A 22,742-nucleotide genomic window follows, 5' to 3' on the forward strand; every position below is an offset into this window, starting at 1 on the left:
CAAACTCTTGTCTCTCATTGAGGGAGGCAGAATTAGGCAGTCTTAAGTGAGAGATTCTTCTGAGCATTTCTTTCATATTAAATCAGAGTTTCTTGATCTGAGCACCGTTGGCATTAGGAAGCAGATAATTCTTTGTTGTGGGAGCTGTCCTGTGCATTGCGGGATCCCCAATCACCTCCCCCTAGAGGCCAGTAGCACACTGTCTTCCATTAATTACTGAATTAGAATGCCTCCTGGCCTTATCAGATACCATGGGAGGGAAGGCAAAAAGCAGAAACACCCCACTGCCCACCCCGGCCTTTAGAATCACTGTAATACACTATTCTCAGGCAGGACGGAGATGTGTGTTAGTTTTCCCTCCTCCTACTTTCTCTCCTTCCCTCCCTCACTTATCTCCTTTTGTTCCATAGTACCCGTTTGTATGTGTTATTAACCTCTCTCTTCCAATTTATAACAATATTTTGTATACAGTGGGCCCTTAACAAGTACTTGCTTAATTTCTGCCAACTGAATCCTAAATGCCAAGTACCCTAAATATTATGGGCCAATTCCTGTCAATAGTATTCCTGAATTACAAACTTGATTTGGGGAAAATTAATTCTTAGTTTCTGGCCATTTTGGAGTATCTTGTGCCCCTAGATAAATAGCTTAGTTGCTATCCTATGGTACAAAAGATCTACCTGAATGCTCCCCAACCTTTAGACTGTCCCAAGAGTGCACCTGTTAGGAACTTAGTGGAAACTGACATTACATGAGGTTGCCAATAAATGTTGCTGAAGCATGACTGACCTGCAACAATTAATTGAAGCAATATGCATGGGTCTGTGATTTAACATGCCATTTAAAGCACATATCCATTTCCTCCAGTAAGTCTTTTCATCATTTCTAGATGAGCTGTAGTTTGGGAAATGAACCCCCCACTACATTTTCTCTTCGACCTCCTTGCGAGTACACAGCCAGTAAGAGGTAGAGCTAATTTCAGGGCAGTTTCTTTGCCACTACAAGTTCTATATCCCAGCATGTCAGTTGGTTGTCTTTAGAGGGAACTCAGAGAATTCTGAATGCAAAGATAACACAAGAGAGAGTTCTCAAAATATAATGCATTTAAATCAGGCAGAGTCTTATTTTATGTTAACTGCAGGCATTCTCTGTTCCTCTGCATCTCATTACATACAGCCTGGAATTGTCACCTCTTGAGGGCTATTCTTTGGTGTTCTTTGTTGCATTTGAAGCACGGTGCTATAATGTCAAGATTACACATAGCTTTTTTATTATTTTGCATACATACTTGCATATGTGGGTATTTTATGTACTAGGAGAGAAACTCAGTGATTATACTTCATGGAAACTATTTCTATCATTTTTCTCTTTCCACAACCCCTCCACATGTTCTGCCACAGACCTGAGTGGCCATTGACTCATTACTAATCAGTGTCCCTTTTCTTTCTTCCTTGCCAGAAGGAGGGACATGTGAAGTGATAGCAGCTCACAGATGTTGTAATAAGAATCGCATTGAGGAGCGATCGCAAACAGTCAAGTGTTCCTGTCTCCCTGGGAAAGTGGCTGGAACGACAAGAAATCGACCTTCCTGTGTGGATGGTAAGTAACTGGTTTTATACCTCTCTTTCTTGGTGTTCATCTGTGTTTTCACCATGCATAAATTGATATGTTTTATCATATCCTTATCTATATAAAGATCAAGGTAATGAATAAGTTATATTCAAAATGCAAGGTGACCAAAATGTCAGTGTTGCTGAGTTTGAGAAATGTGTGCTGATTATCTACTTACCCAGATCACAGTCTGGATCAACATGGGTGGCTCCGCCAATGCAGGGGAGCAGACAGCTAGACTACAAGAGTTGTTCCGTAGTCTCAGAGGAGGAAATGCTTGGCCCTAGAAGCAAATAAACATTATAAAACCATCATGGTTTCTCATATTCTCTGCCAAAGAAAGTATTGGATCTGCTAACTATAAATCTCCATTTTTTGGTTTTCTGTTTGTTTTTAACTCTAATGATCTAGAAATAGAACTGCCTTCAGGAGTTGGATGCAGGAACCAAAGAGTGATACATTGTCTCTGCTGGCAGAGAGGCAAATGGCATCTGGTCCTAAGTTTCTGTTAAAAGTGTAAGCCCATTATGATCATTTTTGTCTCTCAGAACAAGTTTGTTTGACTTTGGAGACTCTAAAGTCTACTGTGTTAAGTTCAGAGAGGAAGACTGTGAGTGTCTGTCTTCTAAATAGTCAATAATTTTATAGGGGCAAGCTGATTGCTTATAGGTCCCATAGCATTCCACTCACCCAAAATCCCTGAGTTGAGTCCTATGTCTGCCATTGATATGAAAAATTGTTTTTATGGTTTAGATCTTGGCATGCACATTAAATTAGAAAGAATGGACAAAAGTTAATAATTCCCGAATAGAATGGGAGCTATGAAATTAGACAGATAGGAATAGAATCCCAACTCTGCCAGTTACTAATCAAAGTTACTAATCAACTAAATCACATTTGCTTACTAACCTGTTTCCTGCTCTGTAAAATGGGGAATCATCATTGTTTCCACTTCATACGATTGTGGTGAAGATTAAGGAAGTCATGTGTTCCATGTGTTTTGTGTAATATCTGGTTCCTATCAAGTGCTCAATGATGGTATCTATTTCTTTTTTTTTTCAATCTTTTAAATTTATTAATATATATTTCACGTCATTATTCATTTTTGTACAATATTTGCTTTCTCCTCTCAGTTGTAGTCCCCGTAAAATTCCCACCACCAATTTACCCTTGCACCATCACCATAGTCCCTTGTGGGTATCTATTTCTTATCTTACTAATAAGTGTGGAGTTTTTTTTTTCTTTTCTTGGAACTGCCTCTATCTAATTGCCTTGGATATCGTGCATAAGTCATCTTCAGGAATGTATGCTTACTGAAGACATGCAATGATGTATTCAAATCATTCATGATATTATTGCTCAGAGATTACCACTGATTTCTAAGATAATATGTTGGTACATGTCATCCCAGTCTTAAACCATCACTAGGGAGAAACTGATATTGTAGGTATTTTATTGAACTAAAATGTTAGAGTACTACTTATTGAAAGCTTGTTTTATTTACTGTATAATGAACATTTTCAAACTTAATACATATTCTTCAGAGACATTATCTTCAATAGCAACGTGGGACTTCAGGGTTAGATGCACTATTGATCTAACTGTCCCCTCCACTTGGCACATTTACCTTGTTTCATAGACTCCTCTTTCTCAGCCTATGAATGGATAGAAACCACTTTTTTCCATGACACTGGTTAATAGTCCATACACCACATCTATTCTGAATGTATTTTATACATACTAAATTTCCCATGATAAGTGTTCCAATTGCTGTTATTTTCTTTCCTCTGAAATTGCAAGTCACTGACCTTAGAGTAATTTTGAAAGTAGAGAAATGATGATTTTTAAAGTAAGCATATATTGATTTTTATTCAAAATCTAAAACCAGGTGTTTTTTTTTTTCTTTTAAACAGGACAAATATTGCAGTACAAACTTAACTTATTCAGATGCATAACATAGATTTGGAGAAATTTTTAAGCAGTGTACTTTCTATTTAAAAATGATTTTGTATTGGGGGCCTCCCTGGTGGCACAAAGGGTTGAGTGTCAGCACTGTGAGGCAATCCACAGCTACTGCAGCATGAGTTTGATCCCTAGCCAGGGAGCTACCCACATGGCACAGCAGACCTCTCCTGTCTCCATCCACTGCTCCCCTCAGCAGTGTGTTTCAGTCAATCCGCCTGTTCTGCTCCCCAATCTGTCTCTGGTGAATCCTCTCACCCCCTCACACACCTCTGGCTTGTACCCTAGTTCTTGTATGTATAAATCGATAAATCTTTGAAAAAAAGATTTTGTATTACCTAATAACTGTAAAAATATATATACTCAACAGCTTAAATTACAGAATTATCATTTATAGGTATTTTAAAAATCATTACACCATTGATCTTATGCTTAGCACTATTCTAAAGAAGCATAAGTCATTACATTCTGACTCACAATCTGTCATGTTTTATTAATTACTCTATAACCCCCAACTCGGAGGAGGAGGGAATACCTTGCTTAATATCTTTGATTGAGAGCAACTAAGAATATAATATATAGTCTTCACATAGTCTTCCATTACTTCCCAGGGATTAAGTTTACAATCAAATAAAAACTCATAAATAAGATGATAATTCAAAACATTGTTTAAAAGAAGAATTTTTCCATCAATATGGTAAAAAAATAAACAAAAAATAAGGAGGCTTGTGAAGCTATGTGGTTATTCTAACTGATCTATAATGGCATAAAAATTGTTCTGAAAGTTTTATAAATAATGAAATATGATTAATAACAATAAAAGTAAAGATGAACATCTTTTGAAGGCTTACCATAGTCTACTCTTCCATCTACTTCAAGTCTATTCATTCATTAATTCTAACCCCAACCCCATGATGTTCTAGAATTTCCTTTATACTCAGGGGGAAACTGGGGCATAAAGACAAGTCTGCTTGTCTTTTAGCGACCTGCTAAAAATTTTGCAGACAGAAGTGACAGAGTTAGAAGGTCAGCCTGGGCTACCTGACATTGTAACTCTCCACTTCTCAAGTATAGGCAAACCAGGATCTAACTTTAGTCATATTCCAAAGGCTTTTGTGCAAAATGCCAAAATATCCCAGTGAAGGAAATCCAACAATGTGAAGGTAGCCTAACCAGCACAGAACATCCAGTGCTTTGGACAATACCTGCCCGTTCCCTTTCTGTGCCATAGAGGAGATTGATTGTCCTTCTTAAGGTCATTGCCATAAAGTAACTAGAAGCATATTTGTATTTTTTTTCAGTATTATAGAACATTTGAGGCTTTACAGGGCAATGAGTGTGATAAAGTGAATATTTTGGGAGCAAATTTTTGTTCTTGATTTATTTAAGTTTTTATTATATTAATTATGTCTGTTTCTAGCTTGGACAAATATGTGAAAAAAATCAAATCATTTCAACTACTGGTTACTAAGGGAGGTCCTTTAATGTATTGTGGATTTTAGTATCAGTCTAAGTAAGAAAAATCTCCGTGATAAATTCACGAGTCTTTCATAAATTCATCCTTTTCATTCAGTGTAAATTAGAACCAATTCAATGACTGTGATTGCTAATGAACTTTACTTGGTACTATTTCTTAAACTAGATTACTAGTCCAAGGAAGCAACATGAAGAGGCCAACTTATATCACAAACTTCCTAACTTTCACAGCTATAGTAACTCCACGTTTTTTAAAGTATATGGCTCACAAATGAAATTCATCATACTTCTGGATGGCTAGCTACTTCTGTGCGGAAACAAACAATCCACATTATACTAACAATCCACATTAAACAATCCACATACACTCTGCTTCCGGTAGATTGAAATTCAACATTTTTTTCAAGTTTCACTGAGATTCCAGAGTCAGAATCTCTACCAAAAACAAAATTGTTTCTGGAGTTGTACCTTTAGAAAATACAAGGCAAAAATTACTTGACCATATATCAATATATTCTGTAGAGACAGCCCTGGTAGAGAAAAAAGTCTGAGAACTGAAGGAAATCTGAAATTCAACAGTTTTCTATAGAAGAGTATGACATATATATGAGAGATACTACCTTAAAAACTTTTTTTAGCCTTTCAAAGCATGATAACATATTAAAGACTCTGGGAAGTCCTGCAGATAGGAAACTTGTTGAAATTTAACACAGTATTTCCCAAACATTCTGGTTACCATGAAATGGACTTTGGACCGTGCTAGTAAAGACTGTATGGATTGTATTTTTAATTTTTTTTCCCAGGACTGCTTCCAAGGCCTATGGATAATTTCTCTGCCAGTAGTTTGGTGTTTTTCCTAAGACAGACTGACAAAACACTGCACAATAGGACCTGACAGTAGGTGATTTGTAGTAACTCATTGACATCCTGTTCAGTTGTAGTTTGGAAATCATCTAGAGACCTTTCAGAACAAGCTTTGTATGAAAAATCTTAAGCCCTTATATCTATTCACAAACATGAAACATTTTAGGGGACAGAGAAGATCACCTATTTGGTTCCACCATTTGTTACTTGTCCTCCATACACAATGAAATTCCAAGATAATGAATTGCTATAGTGAATCAGGGGTGCACATCATAGCAGTGGTCTGTGCTCCCTTCATTACAATCCCTGCCTGAACTTGCCTTTTCCTTTCAAGGCAGACTCTAGTTTGTTTAATAGACAGAATGTTAAGCTCCATTGCTCATCAGGAGTTACTTTTGAATGATTTCATGGTTCATATTAGAAGAGGGTCTTTTATAACATTGTCATGAAAATTGTCAGTTACAGGCATTGTTTCTGAATATTATGTAAATTTTCCTTTGCTCCCCTGTTTGGCACCTAATCATGTCAAGGAATATCAGTGACCCCAATCTGCATTACTAAGAGGATTAAGAGGAAGGATGTACAAGAACTGACAAAACTTTTTATACTGTCTATTAAAAGATCTGTCTCCTATTTGTTCCTTCTCATAATAAATAGAACAGGAATTCAGTCTTCAGATATTTCCAGACCTTTAAGAGTGGGTGTCAGCTTTCTTTCTTTCTTTTTTTTTTTAGCTTAGGGTAGCAGTTCCCAACTAACAGCCCATTTGCAGAAACCATCCTTGGGTAGGCAAAGTAATGGAAAAATTGGCTTACAGTGCCTGTGAATGGGGCATCCCAGTTTCCCACAGGCCTCCCACTCACTATTCAACACCTGACTCTGGCACATTGATATTACCTGTCTGATCCCTGAAGACATTAGAACAAATGGCTCTTGGCTCATAGAATCATTTACTTGCTATTAATAAGCAAATTAATGTGTTTGGGAAAATATTTGCTCTATGATATAAAGTTAATGCATATAATCAAATGTAAATAGAAATGTCTTGTCTACAAAAACAAGAAAGAAAGGGTAAAAATAAAAGTAATAATCCAGCTCCTCACACGTCCCAAAACTCTCTTATATCGGTTGCCAGAATGAATCATGCTTGCCAGATTTCTGCACATCTCTACAGAAAATATATATGCACATGAAGATCTTCAGATGCAAACATATAAAGCCTTACAAATCAAAAAGATGTCATATTTTATAAAATATTCTCAATCTATACTTTTAATGTAAGGAAATATCTGAAATAGTTCACTTTTTGAGGAAATAGTAACTGGTAACCATGGAAAAATGCTCACTGAATTGAAGAAATATAAATTAAACACTAAAATACAATGTTTTATCAATCAAATTGGCAGAGATGAAAAGTTTGGTAATACTCAATATAAAGGAAGGAGGGGAGAAAAATTACATATAAATCATATCCAGTGATAAATGGCCTATAAACTCAATTAGTTAGTCACTTTATTTTATTTGGTTCATCAAAAGGGGAGAAGATAAATAGGAAATTTTTTAATGAGACTGGATGATTGAAGAGCACAATACAAATTACATGCACTAAAACTACTTGTAGTGACTTTATTTAGCAATAGTTCATGGGCACATAATGCCCTTCATTTCCTCCGCAGGATCAAGTTCATGAAGCTGAGTATCATCTATATGTGAAATGATATTCAGTGTATATACTTAATCTATAAGTGTATGACCTAAATATAGTAAGTGCTATTATAAATCCTTCTTTGTAGCCACGTAGGAGCTACAAAATTTTCTGAACAAATGATGTGTGTATGTATGTGTGGGGTGTGTATGGTGGAGGGGAGAAATCATGATATGACACCCTCCAAATCCTTGTCAGTTATTTAGCAGAAATGTACTTGGTTATAATACACAATTCCAAATCCATCAAAAATAAAATTTTCCTAGTATCTCCAAAGTTATTGGTTTCTATTTATCTCCAACGAGCTCAGCTGTTTTCTAAGACCTATTTTTGTCTGATATGAGAACACTTTTAATCAATTCTTATTTTTTTTCCAGAAAGGGGGAAAAATGTTGTTCTAAATTTAAGGAGTCAGCTTCTCATCACTCTTGCTGGGCTCCAGTGTAGATAAGGAGAGATTTCAGGGTCCTATGTTATTAATGTGCTGTCCATATGAATAACGAGCAAGACTTGAGAATTATTCCACACTTCTGGGAGGATATATAGCCCTGTCCTTCTGCAACAGCACTGGAAGCTACTGAAGGTATTTGTACATTTCTATATAGAAGAATCTGATAATTTCACCCAAGGAAGTGGTAAAACATATCCCTTTTGATGCCTGTGTAGAAATTTATACAGAAGCATATACTTTGAAAAAAAAAATGATAATCCATTCTTTCAAGCTCCTTGCATTTTTGAGGGTCTAGCTCAACTCAAACAGCAGAAGAAGACTCACCCACTAACTGAGAAAAGATATTAAGTGTTTAAGTTCAAAGGTCATTCAGAAACCCAGATATAAAATAGAAGAATTAGTTTATTCCTGCCCAAGACTAACATGAATACAGTGAGCTGAAGGAGGAAAAAGCAAGGACTACCTGGTTACTAGAAAATGTAGTCCACTGGAACAAAAGCTGTTGGCCACTGCTACCAGAGAGCTATGTTACCACCTGTAGATTCATCTTCCCAGTCACCAGCCAAGAGTGTACTATACATGATAGTTCAACACATTCTCTTCATGTGCTTCTGGTTGCCTTCCAATGATAACCATCGATGAGTTGCAGCTAGCATTTTGCATGCTGATTGTCCCACAGGACTCATAATCACTGATGTCCTCAAACATCCATAACTTTCCACTCAGCATAGGTGACGTCACCTTCAGGATACTTCTGAACCCCAGGAAGCAAGAGGAGGCATCTGGGAGTTTTAATGGGTGGGGTGGACATAGAAAGGATATTTCATGTGACAACTACACAAGGCAAAATGGAACCAAGATTTCCACCTGTGTTATGACACTGGTAGAACACTCTCACCTTCCCTAACCCCTCATATTTCATTTATAATCCTTGGTTGTATTTGCTACTTTCATCATGTGTCACTTAAAAAATTAAGGATGTAATACAATGAATTAAAATTAAATGCACATCATGATCAAGTGGGATTTATACCAGGGACTCACGTATGGTTCAACGTCTGCAAAATAATCAGTGTCATTCAACATATCAAGAAAAGGAAAATCATAAAATTATATTCATAATCTCTTTATAATAAAAACTCTCAAAAATAGTGATAGAAGGAATATAACTCTACATAAATAAGGTCATATTTCATAAATCCACAGCTAATCTCATATTCAGTGGTAAAAATAAACAAAGCATTTTCTCTAAAACCCATGTACAAGACAAGGTTATCTACTTTAACCACTGCTATTCAACATAAAAGTAATGGAAGTCCTAGCTGGAGTGATTAGGCAAGGAAAGGATCTAGAAGGATTCCAAATTGGGAAAAAAGAAACAAAATTATAACCATTTGCAAATGACATGATAATTTACAAATAAAATCATAAAGACTACACTAATAAAAGAATATTAGATACAACAAATCAGTAAAGTGGTAGGCTACAAAATCAATATACAAAAATTAGACATGTTCCTATATGTGGACAACAAACTAGAAAAGAAAGAAATCAAGAAAATAATCCCATTTACAATACCTTCAAAAGATTTATGTACCTAGGAATAAATCTAACAAAAGAGGTAAAAGACCTGTGCATACAAAAAAAAAAAAAAGAAAAGATGAATTGTTGTTGAAAGAAATAAAGAACACAAAGACATGGAAAAATATATCCTGCTGTGGATTGGGAGAATTAACACTGTTAAAATGGTCATCTTGATTGGAGTAATGTACAGATTCAATGCACTACAGATACAGTGACATTTTTTAAAGAAATCGAAGAAGCATTACTGAAATTTTATGGAGCCACAAGACTACATATAGCCAAAACAATCCTGACTCCCTGACTTCAAATTATACTATAGTAAACAAATTGGATAACCTCAAACTGAAAAACTTATGCACACACACACACACACACACACAATCATTAAAATGAATAGATACTATACTGAATGGGAGAAAATATTTGCACATCATATGTTTTATAAGGAACTAATAGCCAAGATCTGCAATGGGTCCATACAACTGAATGACAAGAAAACAACCCGAAGGATGGGCAGGAAAGCTAAATAAACATTTCCCCAAAGAAGACATACAGATGGCCAATAGGCACATAAAGAAATACTCATCTCACTTATCATGATGGAAAAGCAAATGAAAACAACCATGAAATACCACCTCACACCCCTGAGAATAGCCTTACATTAAAGACCAGAAGCAACAAATGTCAGTAAGGATGTAGAGAAAAATTAACCCTTGTATACTGTTGTTGGGAATGTCGATTGGTCCAATCCCTAGAGAAAGCAGTATAGAGGTTTCTCAAAAACTTAAAAATAGATCTACCTTATAATACAGTGATTCCTTTCTGAGGTATCTACCTGAAAAATACAGAAGCAAGTTCAATGTAGGACTACTTTCAATAGCCAATCTAAGGAGACAAACTAAACACCCAATAACATATGAATGGATTAAGATATGGTAAATATACACAGTAGAATAGTGTTGAAAGTGTGCACTCAACAATGAAAAAAGAAGATGAATTCTTGCCATTTATGATAACATGGGTGAAAATGGAGGGGATTATGCTAGGGGAAATAAGTCAGAGGAGAAAGACAAATATCTGATGATTTTACTCACATGTGGAATGTAGAGAAACAAAGCAAAGCAATAGACAAAACTGGTCCAAACAAATGTGAGAAATTCAACTGTAGAACTGAGGCTACTTTTCTCCATTCCCTAATTTCAATACTACCATAATCTAGACTTTTATCTTCACCCTAATTATTCCATGTAATTAAAATGTGTCCTCACCATTTTTCTCTTACCCGTCTGAATCTGACTTCATTTTCCAACTTGCCCCACCAACTCCAGAGGTCCTCCCTCAAACCACAAGGCCTAGAGCAAATATATGCTCCCTTCTGCATCCTTATAGTATCCTATACAACATTTATCAAAGTTTATTATAAGTGTATCCTAACCTTTTCTTTGCTTGTCATCTGTGCTAGAGAGACTCAACCATTTATTCAACAATAATTTTGAAGCATTGACTAAATGCTATAGCTTATTCCAAACACTTGGTCACAAGATGATGAATCAAGATACTCCCTTGTTATCATGGAACTTATAGTCCATAGGAGAGACAACTTAATCTAATCAAAAGTATAAATGTACAAGTAGAAATTGCACTTTGAGAAGGAATAGAATTCATTCTTTTTTTTTTTTAAGATTTTATTTTTATTTTTTTTATAATAAATTTTATTTTTATATTCCCCATACAATTTCAACCCCCCCATTTTGACCCCAATCTGAGGAGCTATATTACAAAGAGTCTGAAGGAGTCTGGGAAGCTGAGATTTCTGTGAAGAAGTGAAAACAGGTCTGAGATGTGAGGTATGACTCAAGCCAGTCAAGTGAGGAGCATTCCAGGCAAAAATAACAGCATCAGCAAAAGCCTTGGGATGTGATGAAGAACTTGAGAGAAAGCCATCAGAGCTGAAACCAAAGCATGATATGAGAGAGGATGCTGGAAAGAAAAGCTGGATAAAACAATAGTATTGTAATGGACCTGTGTATCTGCATTTCCTAATATAGTTCTTAAAACTGAAGCATGTGAATCCAGTACTTAGAGAAGGCAGCAATGCAGGCGGCTACTGCTCGAAATTGGATGTTAAATCAACTTGGAATTTTGTGAGGCAATAGCATTGAGAGTCCTCTACTGAAAAAAAGAATCTCACTGTATGGTCTGATAACAGATTTTCAAACCTCTTTATTAACACTTCAGACAACACCAAAGCAAAGCAAATCAAATTGCCTTTTTGATATCTCCACCTTCCATCTACTCTTATTCACACGATTGCTGTCATCTCAGTGCCTCACACTCTCTTCTGCTGGCCACTGGCACTGATACAAAGATTCATAACCGCCACCAAATCAAACAAAACCTTCTCATAGAAATTCAAAGTCCCTGATTTTTAATTCTACTCTCTAACTTTAGAAAACAATCCAGATAGCAGGTTATGTATGTGGGAAGGGCCATCAGGGCGCAGGGCTTCCAACAGGGAATATATTTAAACATTGTGGATAACTGCATGCTCATGTTACTTCACTTCCTTTCTGATTACCATGTATCTTAGTTGTCTGCAATTTGTTCCCTTATGAATTGGCAATGCTGTGCTATATACATCCTCCACCCAAAGAAGTGCCTCCATAGCACCTAGAGTAAAAGATGTCTTGCCAACTCATTCCTGAATTCTGACAAAATAAAATGTAATGCAGGCATTATGTGAGTCTATTTTGAGAGAGATGAGAGAAAAATTGTTGTTTCTCACATTACCAAGTCCTGCTGCCTTCACAATCTTCAGGCACATTGGGGCTCCCTGATGGTGCAAGGGGTTAAGCACTGCACTATGAAGCAATCCGCAGCCTCTGCAGCACAAGTTCAATCCCTGGCTGGCCAGGGAGCAACCCACATGGTGCAGCAGACTTCTCCTTTCTCGTCCACTGCTCCCCTCAGCAGTGTATTTCGGTTAGTCTACATGTTCTGTGCCCCACTCTGTCTCTGGTGAATCCTTTCACCCCCTGCATCTCTGTACCCCAGCTCTTGATGCGTAAATAAATAAATCTTTAAAAAAAATATCTTCAGGCACATGGGTTACACATAAGTAAATAAATTAAAAAAAAAAGATAGTTCTGCTGCAGAAGAAAAAAAAAGAATGCAGTAAAACTATGTAACCCTTGTACACTCTAGAAATTGTCCATTGTACTCAATAGCCCTTATGGACAAATTATAACAAAAACTACAAGAACTGAAAGTGGTTTAGCACTTCACGTCAGACAGCATGCTGAGAACATTACCAGTATTCTCATGTTTAATCTTTACCACAACACAAGCGATAGACACTATTATTTTTATTCTTTTCTGCTGTTAAGGAAATCCAAAGCTCAAAATGAGATGTTCACACAACTACCGGGTTTGTAGAGCAAGGATTCAATCTCAGTGATCTGAGAGCAGCAACCACGTAAGATATTCAGATTGCATTCATTCCCAAACCCACAAATAGAAGATTCCAATGGCAAAGCAATATGGAATCACAGGGGTGATTACAGACCTGTATTTCAACCTTGATTTTTCCACAGTTCAATCAGCATGATTTCCTCCTACAACTATAGTTTTCCTCCCTGTAAAAAGAGCTGATCAGAGTTGCTGAAAATATTAAATGACATAATTGATATAAATAAAAAAATGTAATTTAATCTTCAGGTACAAAGTGAGTCTTCAATTATATTAGCCATAATAAATTCATGATTATTTGGGGAAAGTATTAAATGTATGTTTTCATAAGTGAGTACACTTCCAGATTTTAAGATTAAAAAAAATATTATCCCTTTTCCACCCCTTCCCTTTCAGAATGTCCCTAATTTATGGTTGCCTACTAATTTGTTTTTTAATTATTATTGCTATTGTTTTTTTTTCTGGAACCCTTAATTGGTTCCCCTATATTCCTCCTATAAATGAAGCCATCTGAACTTTTTCTTTTTCCTTCTGGCTTTTTTCACTGAGCATGATCCCTTGTAGCTACACCCATGGTGCTGCAAAAGGCATGAGTTTATCTTTTTTGATTGCTGAATAGTATACCATTGTGTCTATGCCACATCTTCTTGATCCAGTCATCTCAAAACAGGGGAGAGAAGGGCACAAGGGACTATGGTCATGGGAATTTTACAGGGAATACACAATGATGTAGAAGATATAAATTTAACATTTAATTAAAAAATGAGTCAGAACTGGGATTTTCATTGTAGTACCTATACTTACGTATCTCTTCTTCACTTGGTTATCTACAACAACCACAAAAAAACATTAAAGCCTTTAAAAATATGTGTAGGAAAATGAAAGCAGACTGGATGATAATATAAAAATTGTTTCCAGGGAGGCATAAAGAGAGAAGACAAGTTGAATGTTATGTACTTGTTTAACATCCAGAAGTGAAGATATTGAGGATGTCATTTTCTAATGCTGTTCTAAATAATAGGAGACTCCCATTTTCCAAGCCTGTTGGTACCTGTAAGCATCTCTGAGATTGAAAGTTCTTATAAGCACAATAGGTTTCAGAAAGGAACAATTAGGGTGCATGTCATTGAAGATAGGGATTGTTTATTGCAGATTGGTCTTCTCCTGGCTTTGATCACCTCTCCACCTTCATCCCAGGGCTACCTTTTCTCACTGTAGACACTCTGCCTAGGTTACTTCATTCATTCATCCATTCTCATGGCTTCAGAAACACAAACAGCTCTCATTTAATTTAATCCATTCCTCCAGTCTTCAGTCCTTTTTATTCTGGCAGTCATCATACATCTCCATTTGGATTTCACAAAGACAGCCCAAATTAAATATGCTCAAAATGGAACACTCTTTCTATCAGCCTGATTACTCAAGCATGTTTCCCATATCAATGACTAGTACCTGCATTGCGATGCAGTCAATGTTCATGTCTCCCCAAATTTCATATGTTGAAATCATAACCCCCTAGGAGATGGCATTAGGAGGAGGGAGTCTTTGGGGAACTGTTGTGTCAAGAGGGTGAAGACCTTATGAATGGGACTAGTACTCTTCGAAAACAGGGCCCAGATAGATCTCTCTCCTTCTGTCATGTGAGGGTACAAGGAAAATTGTAGTCTGCAACCCAAAAGAGGCCTTCACCTTCTTTCTGACATCCTGCTTTTAGATTTCCAACCTCTGGAACTGTAAGAAATATGTTTCTGTTATTTATAAGACACTTGGTCTATGATATTTTGTTATAGCAGACTAAAAGGACTAAAACATACACCCACTCCTTATTCAAGACAGCCTCTTGGGAAACATTATTCTAGAAAGGAGTGTAAATATTCTTTGGGCCGTTACAAGAAATGGAGTAGAAACAGATTCAACTATAGATCTTCTTTAACTCCTGAACTTAAAATGGCAATCTTTATACTGCTTCAAAGAGCTTGACATTGCTTACACCTTTGTGTGTGTGTGTTTTCATATGCTGAGAATTTAATTTTTTAGAATATTTTATTTATTTTTTGTGTAGAAGAACTGGGGTGTAGTTCAGAGGTGCAGGTAGTGAAAAGATTCACCTGAGACAGAGTAGGGAGAAGAACAGGCAGATCTACTGAAATATACTGCTGAGGGGAGCAACAGGTGAGGTAGGAGATGTTTGCTCTGCCATGTGGGTTAGCTCCTTGGCCAGGGATCGAACTCAGGCCAACATGGTGATAGCGCTGAGACTTAAACCCTAGGTCACCAGAGAGGCCCCCTATGCTGAGAATTTGTTGATGCAAACGAAAAAGATGTGAAGCAGAAATATGTTCCCCTGAATCTTCCGGATGGGACAGAACATTTGTAAAAAGGAAGTTTACACAGAACTTTTGATCATATATGGAATTATTCAGTACATACAATAATTATCCAAATGAGTAAACTCTACAACTAGCCATGCCTTTTTTTCTAACTTAATGACAGAATTTTACTATATTTTTCAGAGCTAATACTATTTGTCTAAAAGCTATCATTTTTGAGGTTTTCATCATCCAGGACCTATAGAATTCAAAAGAAATGTGACTAATACTACCTTCTGTAGAAATACAAAATTATATATAAAATGACCCAAGAAAATGGTCAAATCAGAAGATTTAGTTTACAAATACTGAATCATTCTTTTTGATACCGAGCATCAGAGATAGAATGATCAACAAGACGTGGCAGCTCTTTTAGTGAGTGTAAGGTCCAGAGATGACACATAAATGAGTAATTTCAAAATTGTGTAATTTTCTTTTCTATGATGGAGAAAATCCCAAGATGCTTGAGGACAGAAATGTGGGTGTTTGCTGATGCTGGGGGTAGATTCTGGAAGGTTTTCCATCAGAAATACCATCTAAATTGAGACCCTAAGCAATATGGTAAGATAATTTGGCAGAATGTCGAAGGCCAGTATAACTTTACATACAAAAATTCAAGAGTTGAAAAGAAGTATGATGAATCAAAGGAACTGAAAGCAGGTTAATGTGGCTGGAGAGAGAAGCATATGGGATAGTTCTGGAAAGAGGGACTAGAGTGGTCATTAGGGTGAGCTTATGAAGCTCTAGTAGCCATGATTAGGCACTGGCAGATTATCTAAGAGTGATGGAGTCAGACACCAAAGGGACTTGCCAATACATAGCAAGGTTAGATTTATCTTGGAGGATATCACTTCCTGTTAAAAAAATTGGATCTAATATAATTACTATTCATTGTACTTAGGCCCGTAAATCTAGCTGATACAAGGAATAAAGCCAAGAAGTGCCAGAAAGGATGCAGGTCAAATATGATATTTAGGTCAATGCTCAGTCAGCAAAGGTACATCACAGTTTTGCTAGTAAAATCTCAGAATGAAGGTTATGCAAGAATAAGTGTCTCCCTGAGGAAATCCTAGAATTTTTTTTTTCCATATGACTGGGAAGTTCTACATTGTGCATATTCGAAAGTTCTCTTTCTTCAGGGAAGAAATTGGGTATTGCCAAATTTGAAGAGGGGAATCGATTCCACATATGGAGGAAAAGTGGAGTCACTTCATTCTAAGAGGATTGGCTAGTACAATGAACCTCTATCCAGTTACATATTATAAATCACTTAGGGAAGTTCTTTGAAAGAAAAAAAAATAATGCTCTGATTACACTCTGATGTATTTTTGTTTAAATTGGTCTAGGATGGGTCCTGCACATCTGCATTTATGTAAATCTCCACAAGGGACATTGAGATATAATAAGATGCTAGAACCGAAGATGTAGAACTGGAGGGCGAGGGAGTACAGTAACATAAGTTGGAATTCCAGCTCTTTCTGAAAATGAAAATTTTTTTTTGTAATTTTCATTTGTAAAATCCCTTAAAATATTAAAGGTGACTTGGATGTATATGCAGTCAACATTGCAGGATAAAAATAAAATGTCATATGGAAATGAACATAATTTGTCCAGTTCACTGCTGTCAGTTTCCTCATCTATAAGATGAGGAAAATAATAGTATGTACGTGATAACACAAGGATTAAATAAGCTAACAAGTAAAGTGACTTACAGATGCTTGATAGTTACAGCTAAGCTCTTAAACCAAGTGCAGTTGATAGGAGAAACAAGGACAGAGGGATGGAAATCACAAGGCCTGTTCCAAGGGCACCAATTAGTTTGGCTGGTGCCTCAGGGAATAATAGGATAAAACATTTAGAAAGGCAAGTCGGAGCCAAATTGCTTTCTTGAGTTCCAAGCTAATGTTTAAATTCAAGCAAGTGTTCATTAATTGATCATCTAATAGCATAGTCCCCAAATGTGTGGCAGGCAGGTGTATATTCTACAAAATCAAATAAATTAAAATATTGCTCAGAGTCCATTCAAAACTTGGGCTCTGATTTGAATTTAATGCAAATATGGAGCCAACAGATGTCTCTGTGAAAAGTTGAGATTAAATCAGCATTGAGCTTCAAAAATGAACAGCAAGTCACTTGTTATTAATAATCCCTGGTGCTCGGGGAGACAGATGCTCGACTCTGTGACACCTTGACTCTCACTCGCAAATAGAGCCAAGTCTGCTTCTGTTGTCCAGATTCTGCCCACTCTATCAGGAACCTGTAAATGGTGCTGAAAATTGTTTCTGATCTTTTGATTTATAAATATTCCAGAAAAGGTAAAAGTAACTTATATGGCTGCATTACACATAGCAAGGTAAAGGTAAAATGTAATAGACATGAAAGAAAGACATGAATAGACAGGCTACAGGAGCGATAAGGATAGGAGAACTAAGAAGCCTAGAGGGCCAGCAGCAGGCCACAAATTGGTTTCAAGCCTCCTCACAGGCTCACAGGCAGTGCAAAGAGGGAAACAAGATTGGTTATAAGATGTAGAAGGTTTCCAGCTTAATCCAGGAAATTGCTTAGGAGGGTAATAGGTATTACTGAAACAGTGTTACAAAGAAATATCTCCAGGTTTTAAATAAAAGATACTGTGAAAATCGTAATAATTTCATCCCATCCCAATACCCAATAGAGTGCAGGTCACACAATCATTGCTAATACCTATTTGGTGAGCGATGGAGGAACAAAGAAAGGGGAGAGGGGAAAAAGGATGGAGTGAGGGAGAAGGGATTTGCACTGTAAAGTTATAAAATTCATGGAACTCTGTGCCAACACTCATCTCTGCGGGCTGACAGCCCCCTGCAATGCAGTAAATGTAAACTCTAGAGGTTGTGTACGCAAAACTACCTGGTGAAGCCATCAGTACTCAAGTTGTCAGATTAAAACCAAAAATATAATTTAGTGCCCAGAGAAGGGATAGATTCACTACCCCAAAGACAGCCTTTCCCAAACCTTCGTAAAGGTTCAAGTCCTACCTTCAACATTTACGATGCCTGCTGACTCAGACATTGCTGTACCTTTTGCTAATGATAGTGTTTTCACTAAGCATCTGATATGGAATGGGGCAATAATTTGATGTTATATTTCTGTGTAATTCCAGCTGCGTGGTTCTGTGATGTAACGTGATAAAAAGTTACTTCTCACATAAAAACTGATTCATGGGTATCTTAAATGGCAAGTGATTTTCCTCTGTTAGTTGGCTCAGGAAGCCTCTCTCTTTCCTTCAATATTGTGACTCTGATATGTGTAGATACTGAGGCATCCACATTAAGTGGCAGACTGTGGAGAAGGCCCATCTAACTTCTTAGTCACCTTGACCCAGAAATGGTCCACATTACTTCTGCTTGCACTCCACTAATGAGTGGCCCCACCTTGTTGCAAGGTAGCTAGAGAGGAGAGTCTCTTCCATATTATTCTTCTCCAGTTCCAAGTATTTTCCATACATTAAACATACCCTTCTCTTCCCCAAGGGAGACAGCCCAAATTCCAGATTCTCGAAATCATGAACAGTTTTTCCATCAAGTCTTGATGAGATACCTTCTTATACTCTGGTCTCATAGGAACCAAAATATGGGCTATCTATTCCTCAAACCACCTCATACCCAATATACAGGTGTTAGAATGGGGCAAAATCTATTTTAAAAAATATTCTTAATTCCATTTCAGAGCACAGAAGAAAGGAAAAGAAACAGTGGTCACCATTCCTAACATTGAAATTCTGCCAAGTGGGCATTGTAGAGACCCCTCCCCTGGCAGTGTGTGAGGATCTCCCTGGGTCACATCCTCCTATCCCTACCCCAGCCTTCTGGCAAATTGTCTTTTACTGTCAGCATCCGTGGCTTCTCCTAAAGGGAGTAGTTGCAATGGAATTCTAGTCGTCCATAAAAAGAGATGAACTCTTGCCTTTTGCCTCAACATGGATAGAATTGCAGAGGGTAATGCTAAGAAAAATAAGTCAGAAGAAGAGAAACAAAAACCAGATGTTACACTTGTATGTGGAATATAGAGAAACAACAAAAAAAATCAGATCTAACCAAACTAATAACCAACTCTGGCAATAGAATTGAGGCCACCACATGAGGGAGGTGGGTGTGGAACCTAGTGGACTTTGGTGGAAGACTACCAGTGCCTGGGTGGTGGTTGGAGTGTCAGCTAGAGAGGAGAGTCTCTTCCATATTATTTTTCTCCAGTTCCAATACATCTGAATACATCTGAAGAGGTGGGATCCAATAACTCAGACAGTTTTGTAGACCAATATGACTTCAATTATTTTTTTTTAATAAATAAAGTAAGTGGCATGTACTATGCCCTCCTTGGGGCTCTGCAACTTTCAGAACAAAGTTCTTATTCATACTAACTTGTGGGGGAAGGGTTGTTTTCAGCTAAATGACTAAATAATTTTCTTTTTTATGTCTGAACTTGGTGTTGAGGCAATACTGTTATCTCAAACATGCAAAGGCTCCTGATATCTTTTTCTTCCATAGCATCTACCTGTCTTACCTTCAACATTTACAATGCTTATTGTCTCAGACATTATTGTACCCCTCTTTTGTTGACTACAAAATATTGATGGCAGTAAGCATTACTTTACAAGGTTGTTGTATGAATGTTGTAGCTAGCTAACTTACCAAGAGGATTTAAAATTTATTTTAAATTTAAACTGTCTAGTATATAAAATGATTGTGAAAGTATCTGCATTTAGTTTTTGTCATTATCCACTGATAATTAGACAAAACTTGTACATGCTGATCTTATATATTTAAGGTATTGCATACTTTTATAAACTTGCCTTCTGAGCACTCTCTGTTCTTTACTGCAAAAGTAACTGTCTTACTAAGATACTTGCTTAGCAGATTATGTACAGTACATTGTCTGTTTCTCCCATTTTTACTTTTGCATCTTTGGGAAAGCCATATCCACCTCTCTAATCCTATCTGAAGAAAGTTTTCTAACTGAACTAAACACTGCATAATTTGATCCACATTTGTTTGGTGCATCTTTGCTGAAGTTAACACTGAAGGATTATATGCTCTATAAGATTTTAGCTTTAATCAGTCAGCAAATGAACAGATGATCTATGCAATGAAATATGGGCAAATTAATTTTCTCTAAGGAATTCTCCATGGATAATTTATATTGAACAAATAAAATTGCAAACATTAAAATTGACTCAACATAAAACTATTTTGAATTGAGTCCTAGCTTTAAACTGGGCAGGGGGAAATCTCCCCATAAGGTGAAGCAGTGATTCTCTGGCATTAGAATCACCTATAAGAGTTTCTAAAACACAGATTGTGAGACCTCATCTCCAAGGGTTCTGGTTCAGTATATCTAGCACAGGACTCAAAATGTGCATTTTGAAACAATTTCCAAGTGATATTGCTGCTGTTGCTCTTGAGATTCCACTCTGAACCACTAGCAGAGGTCAGCAAACTATATCTTGCATACCCAGGCTGACCTACCATCTGTTTGTATAAATAAAGTTTTATTGGAACACAGCCGTGCTCATTTGTTCATGTATTGTCTATGGCTGCTTTTACACTACAGTGGCAAAGATAAATAGTCCCTACAGAGACCAGATGGCCACAAAGCCAAGCATAGTTAATATCTGTTCATTATAGAAGAATAAATAAACTGACCTGAGAATAGGCAAATAAATAAATGGCAAGAGATCAGGCCCTTCCCTTCCGTCTGTACCTTTATCGCCCTGAGTTAGGGATTATCTGTGGGCTCACCAGCAGCACAGTCAATTATAATGACAAATCATTTATATATGCCTGTCATTAACGAGAGAAAATTAAAGGGAATTGAATTACACACTTAAGTACCCGATTTCTACTAGGTGAATAAAAGAGTGATTTCTAAAGAGAATCACAAAGTCAGTTTCATCTCAAACCTTTAGCTACTGGGAAAGACAAGAAGTTAGATTTCCCTTTTGAGATGACAAAAGAGCTCCTTCAACATGGTGAATGATTCACTTCTCTGTCCAGTTAATTCAGCATACATGTTCATCTGCAGCTGAAGCATGAGAAGTAAAACAAGGTGTCCCTTGGAGGGAAACAAGTTATCTGAATACAATTGCTACTTGATGAGGTCTTCTTCAGGGGGTTGAAGTAGTCAGAAGGGAGAGGTCTGTATCATTCTGCCACTTCTTCCACTTGTTCATTGCCCCAGTTGTCTGTTTCATTAGTTGTCTGTTGCATTTCTGAGTTTGCCCAACAGTAATGGATGAGGAATCTGATTCTCTTGGTGATGCTGGGTCACTTTCTGTCACCATTTAGATAAGATATTTTTGATTAATGTGATATTTGAATGAGGTCCCAAACTTAAAAGTTAAGGTAGGGCCTCCCTGGTGGCTCAGCAGTTGAGCACTGTGTTGCATAGCTGCCCACAGCCTCTGCAGCGCCAGTTCAATCCCCGGCTGCTCCCCGGCTACCTGAGGAGGGTCCCACATGGAGTGACAGACCTCTTCTGCCGCCCGCTGCTCCCCTCAGCAGTGTACTTCAGTCCTTCTGCCTGCTCTGCTCCCTGCTCTGGCTCTGGTGAATTCTCTCACCCTCCCCTGCTTCTGACTGTACCCAATGTTTGCATAAATAAATAAATAAATAAATAAATAAATAAATAAATAAATAAATAAATCTTTTAAAAAAAACAAAGTTAAGATAAAGAAAAGGGAACTAGCATTTGTTGATGTGCCATTACAGCTTGTGTATTTATGCTTATGACCTCCAACACACATCATGGCACCTTTCTTATATTGGTAGCAGTATTATTCCATCATAAAAAGAAAAACCAAACTTTCTAGAGCTAAAAGGACTTGCTTGAGTTCAAGTCACAAGTGAAAGTCAGAAGCAGGACTGAATTGTAGACTCACTGCTCTACTGTGTCCACTGAAAACTCCCTCCCTGATATTGTCTGGGTGTGGTCATTACAGTCATCCACAATGTGTCACTTACTCTGGTTCTACTTGTTCTCCTAGTTAAGGTTCTTGTCTAGTCTACAAAAGAAATCCTTGTCTCAGGTACCTGAGGCCATTATCCCTAAACTCTCTAGTTTCTGGTTTGAACATGAACAAGCTGAAAGTTCATTCCAAAGGTACATGGTTTCTACATTTGTAGTTTAACCTGCACACACTACTGTGAGTCTTCCATTCTTTTTTATAATTGACATTTTTATTGAGATATAATGACCTATAACAATTTTAGGCTTA

At 37.0% G+C, this 22,742-nt stretch overlaps 1 protein-coding gene across 4 annotated transcripts in view; it reads left to right on the top strand.

The window, feature by feature from the left end:
• TAFA1 (TAFA chemokine like family member 1) overlaps positions 1-22,742 on the top strand; it is an 856,565-nt gene that overhangs the window by 563,898 nt on the left and 269,925 nt on the right. For all 4 annotated transcript variants that reach the window (XM_054695452.1, XM_054695449.1, XM_054695451.1 and 1 more), the window contains one exon: positions 1,459-1,599. In XM_054695452.1, the coding sequence (XP_054551427.1) occupies positions 1,459-1,599 (141 nt within the window). The remainder of the gene's footprint in view (positions 1-1,458; positions 1,600-22,742) is intronic.

This window comes from Talpa occidentalis, unplaced genomic scaffold, assembly GCF_014898055.3.
Source record: "Talpa occidentalis isolate TD23 unplaced genomic scaffold, MPIMG_talOcc4v2.1 talOcc4.10, whole genome shotgun sequence".
NCBI lineage: Eukaryota > Metazoa > Chordata > Mammalia > Eulipotyphla > Talpidae > Talpa > Talpa occidentalis.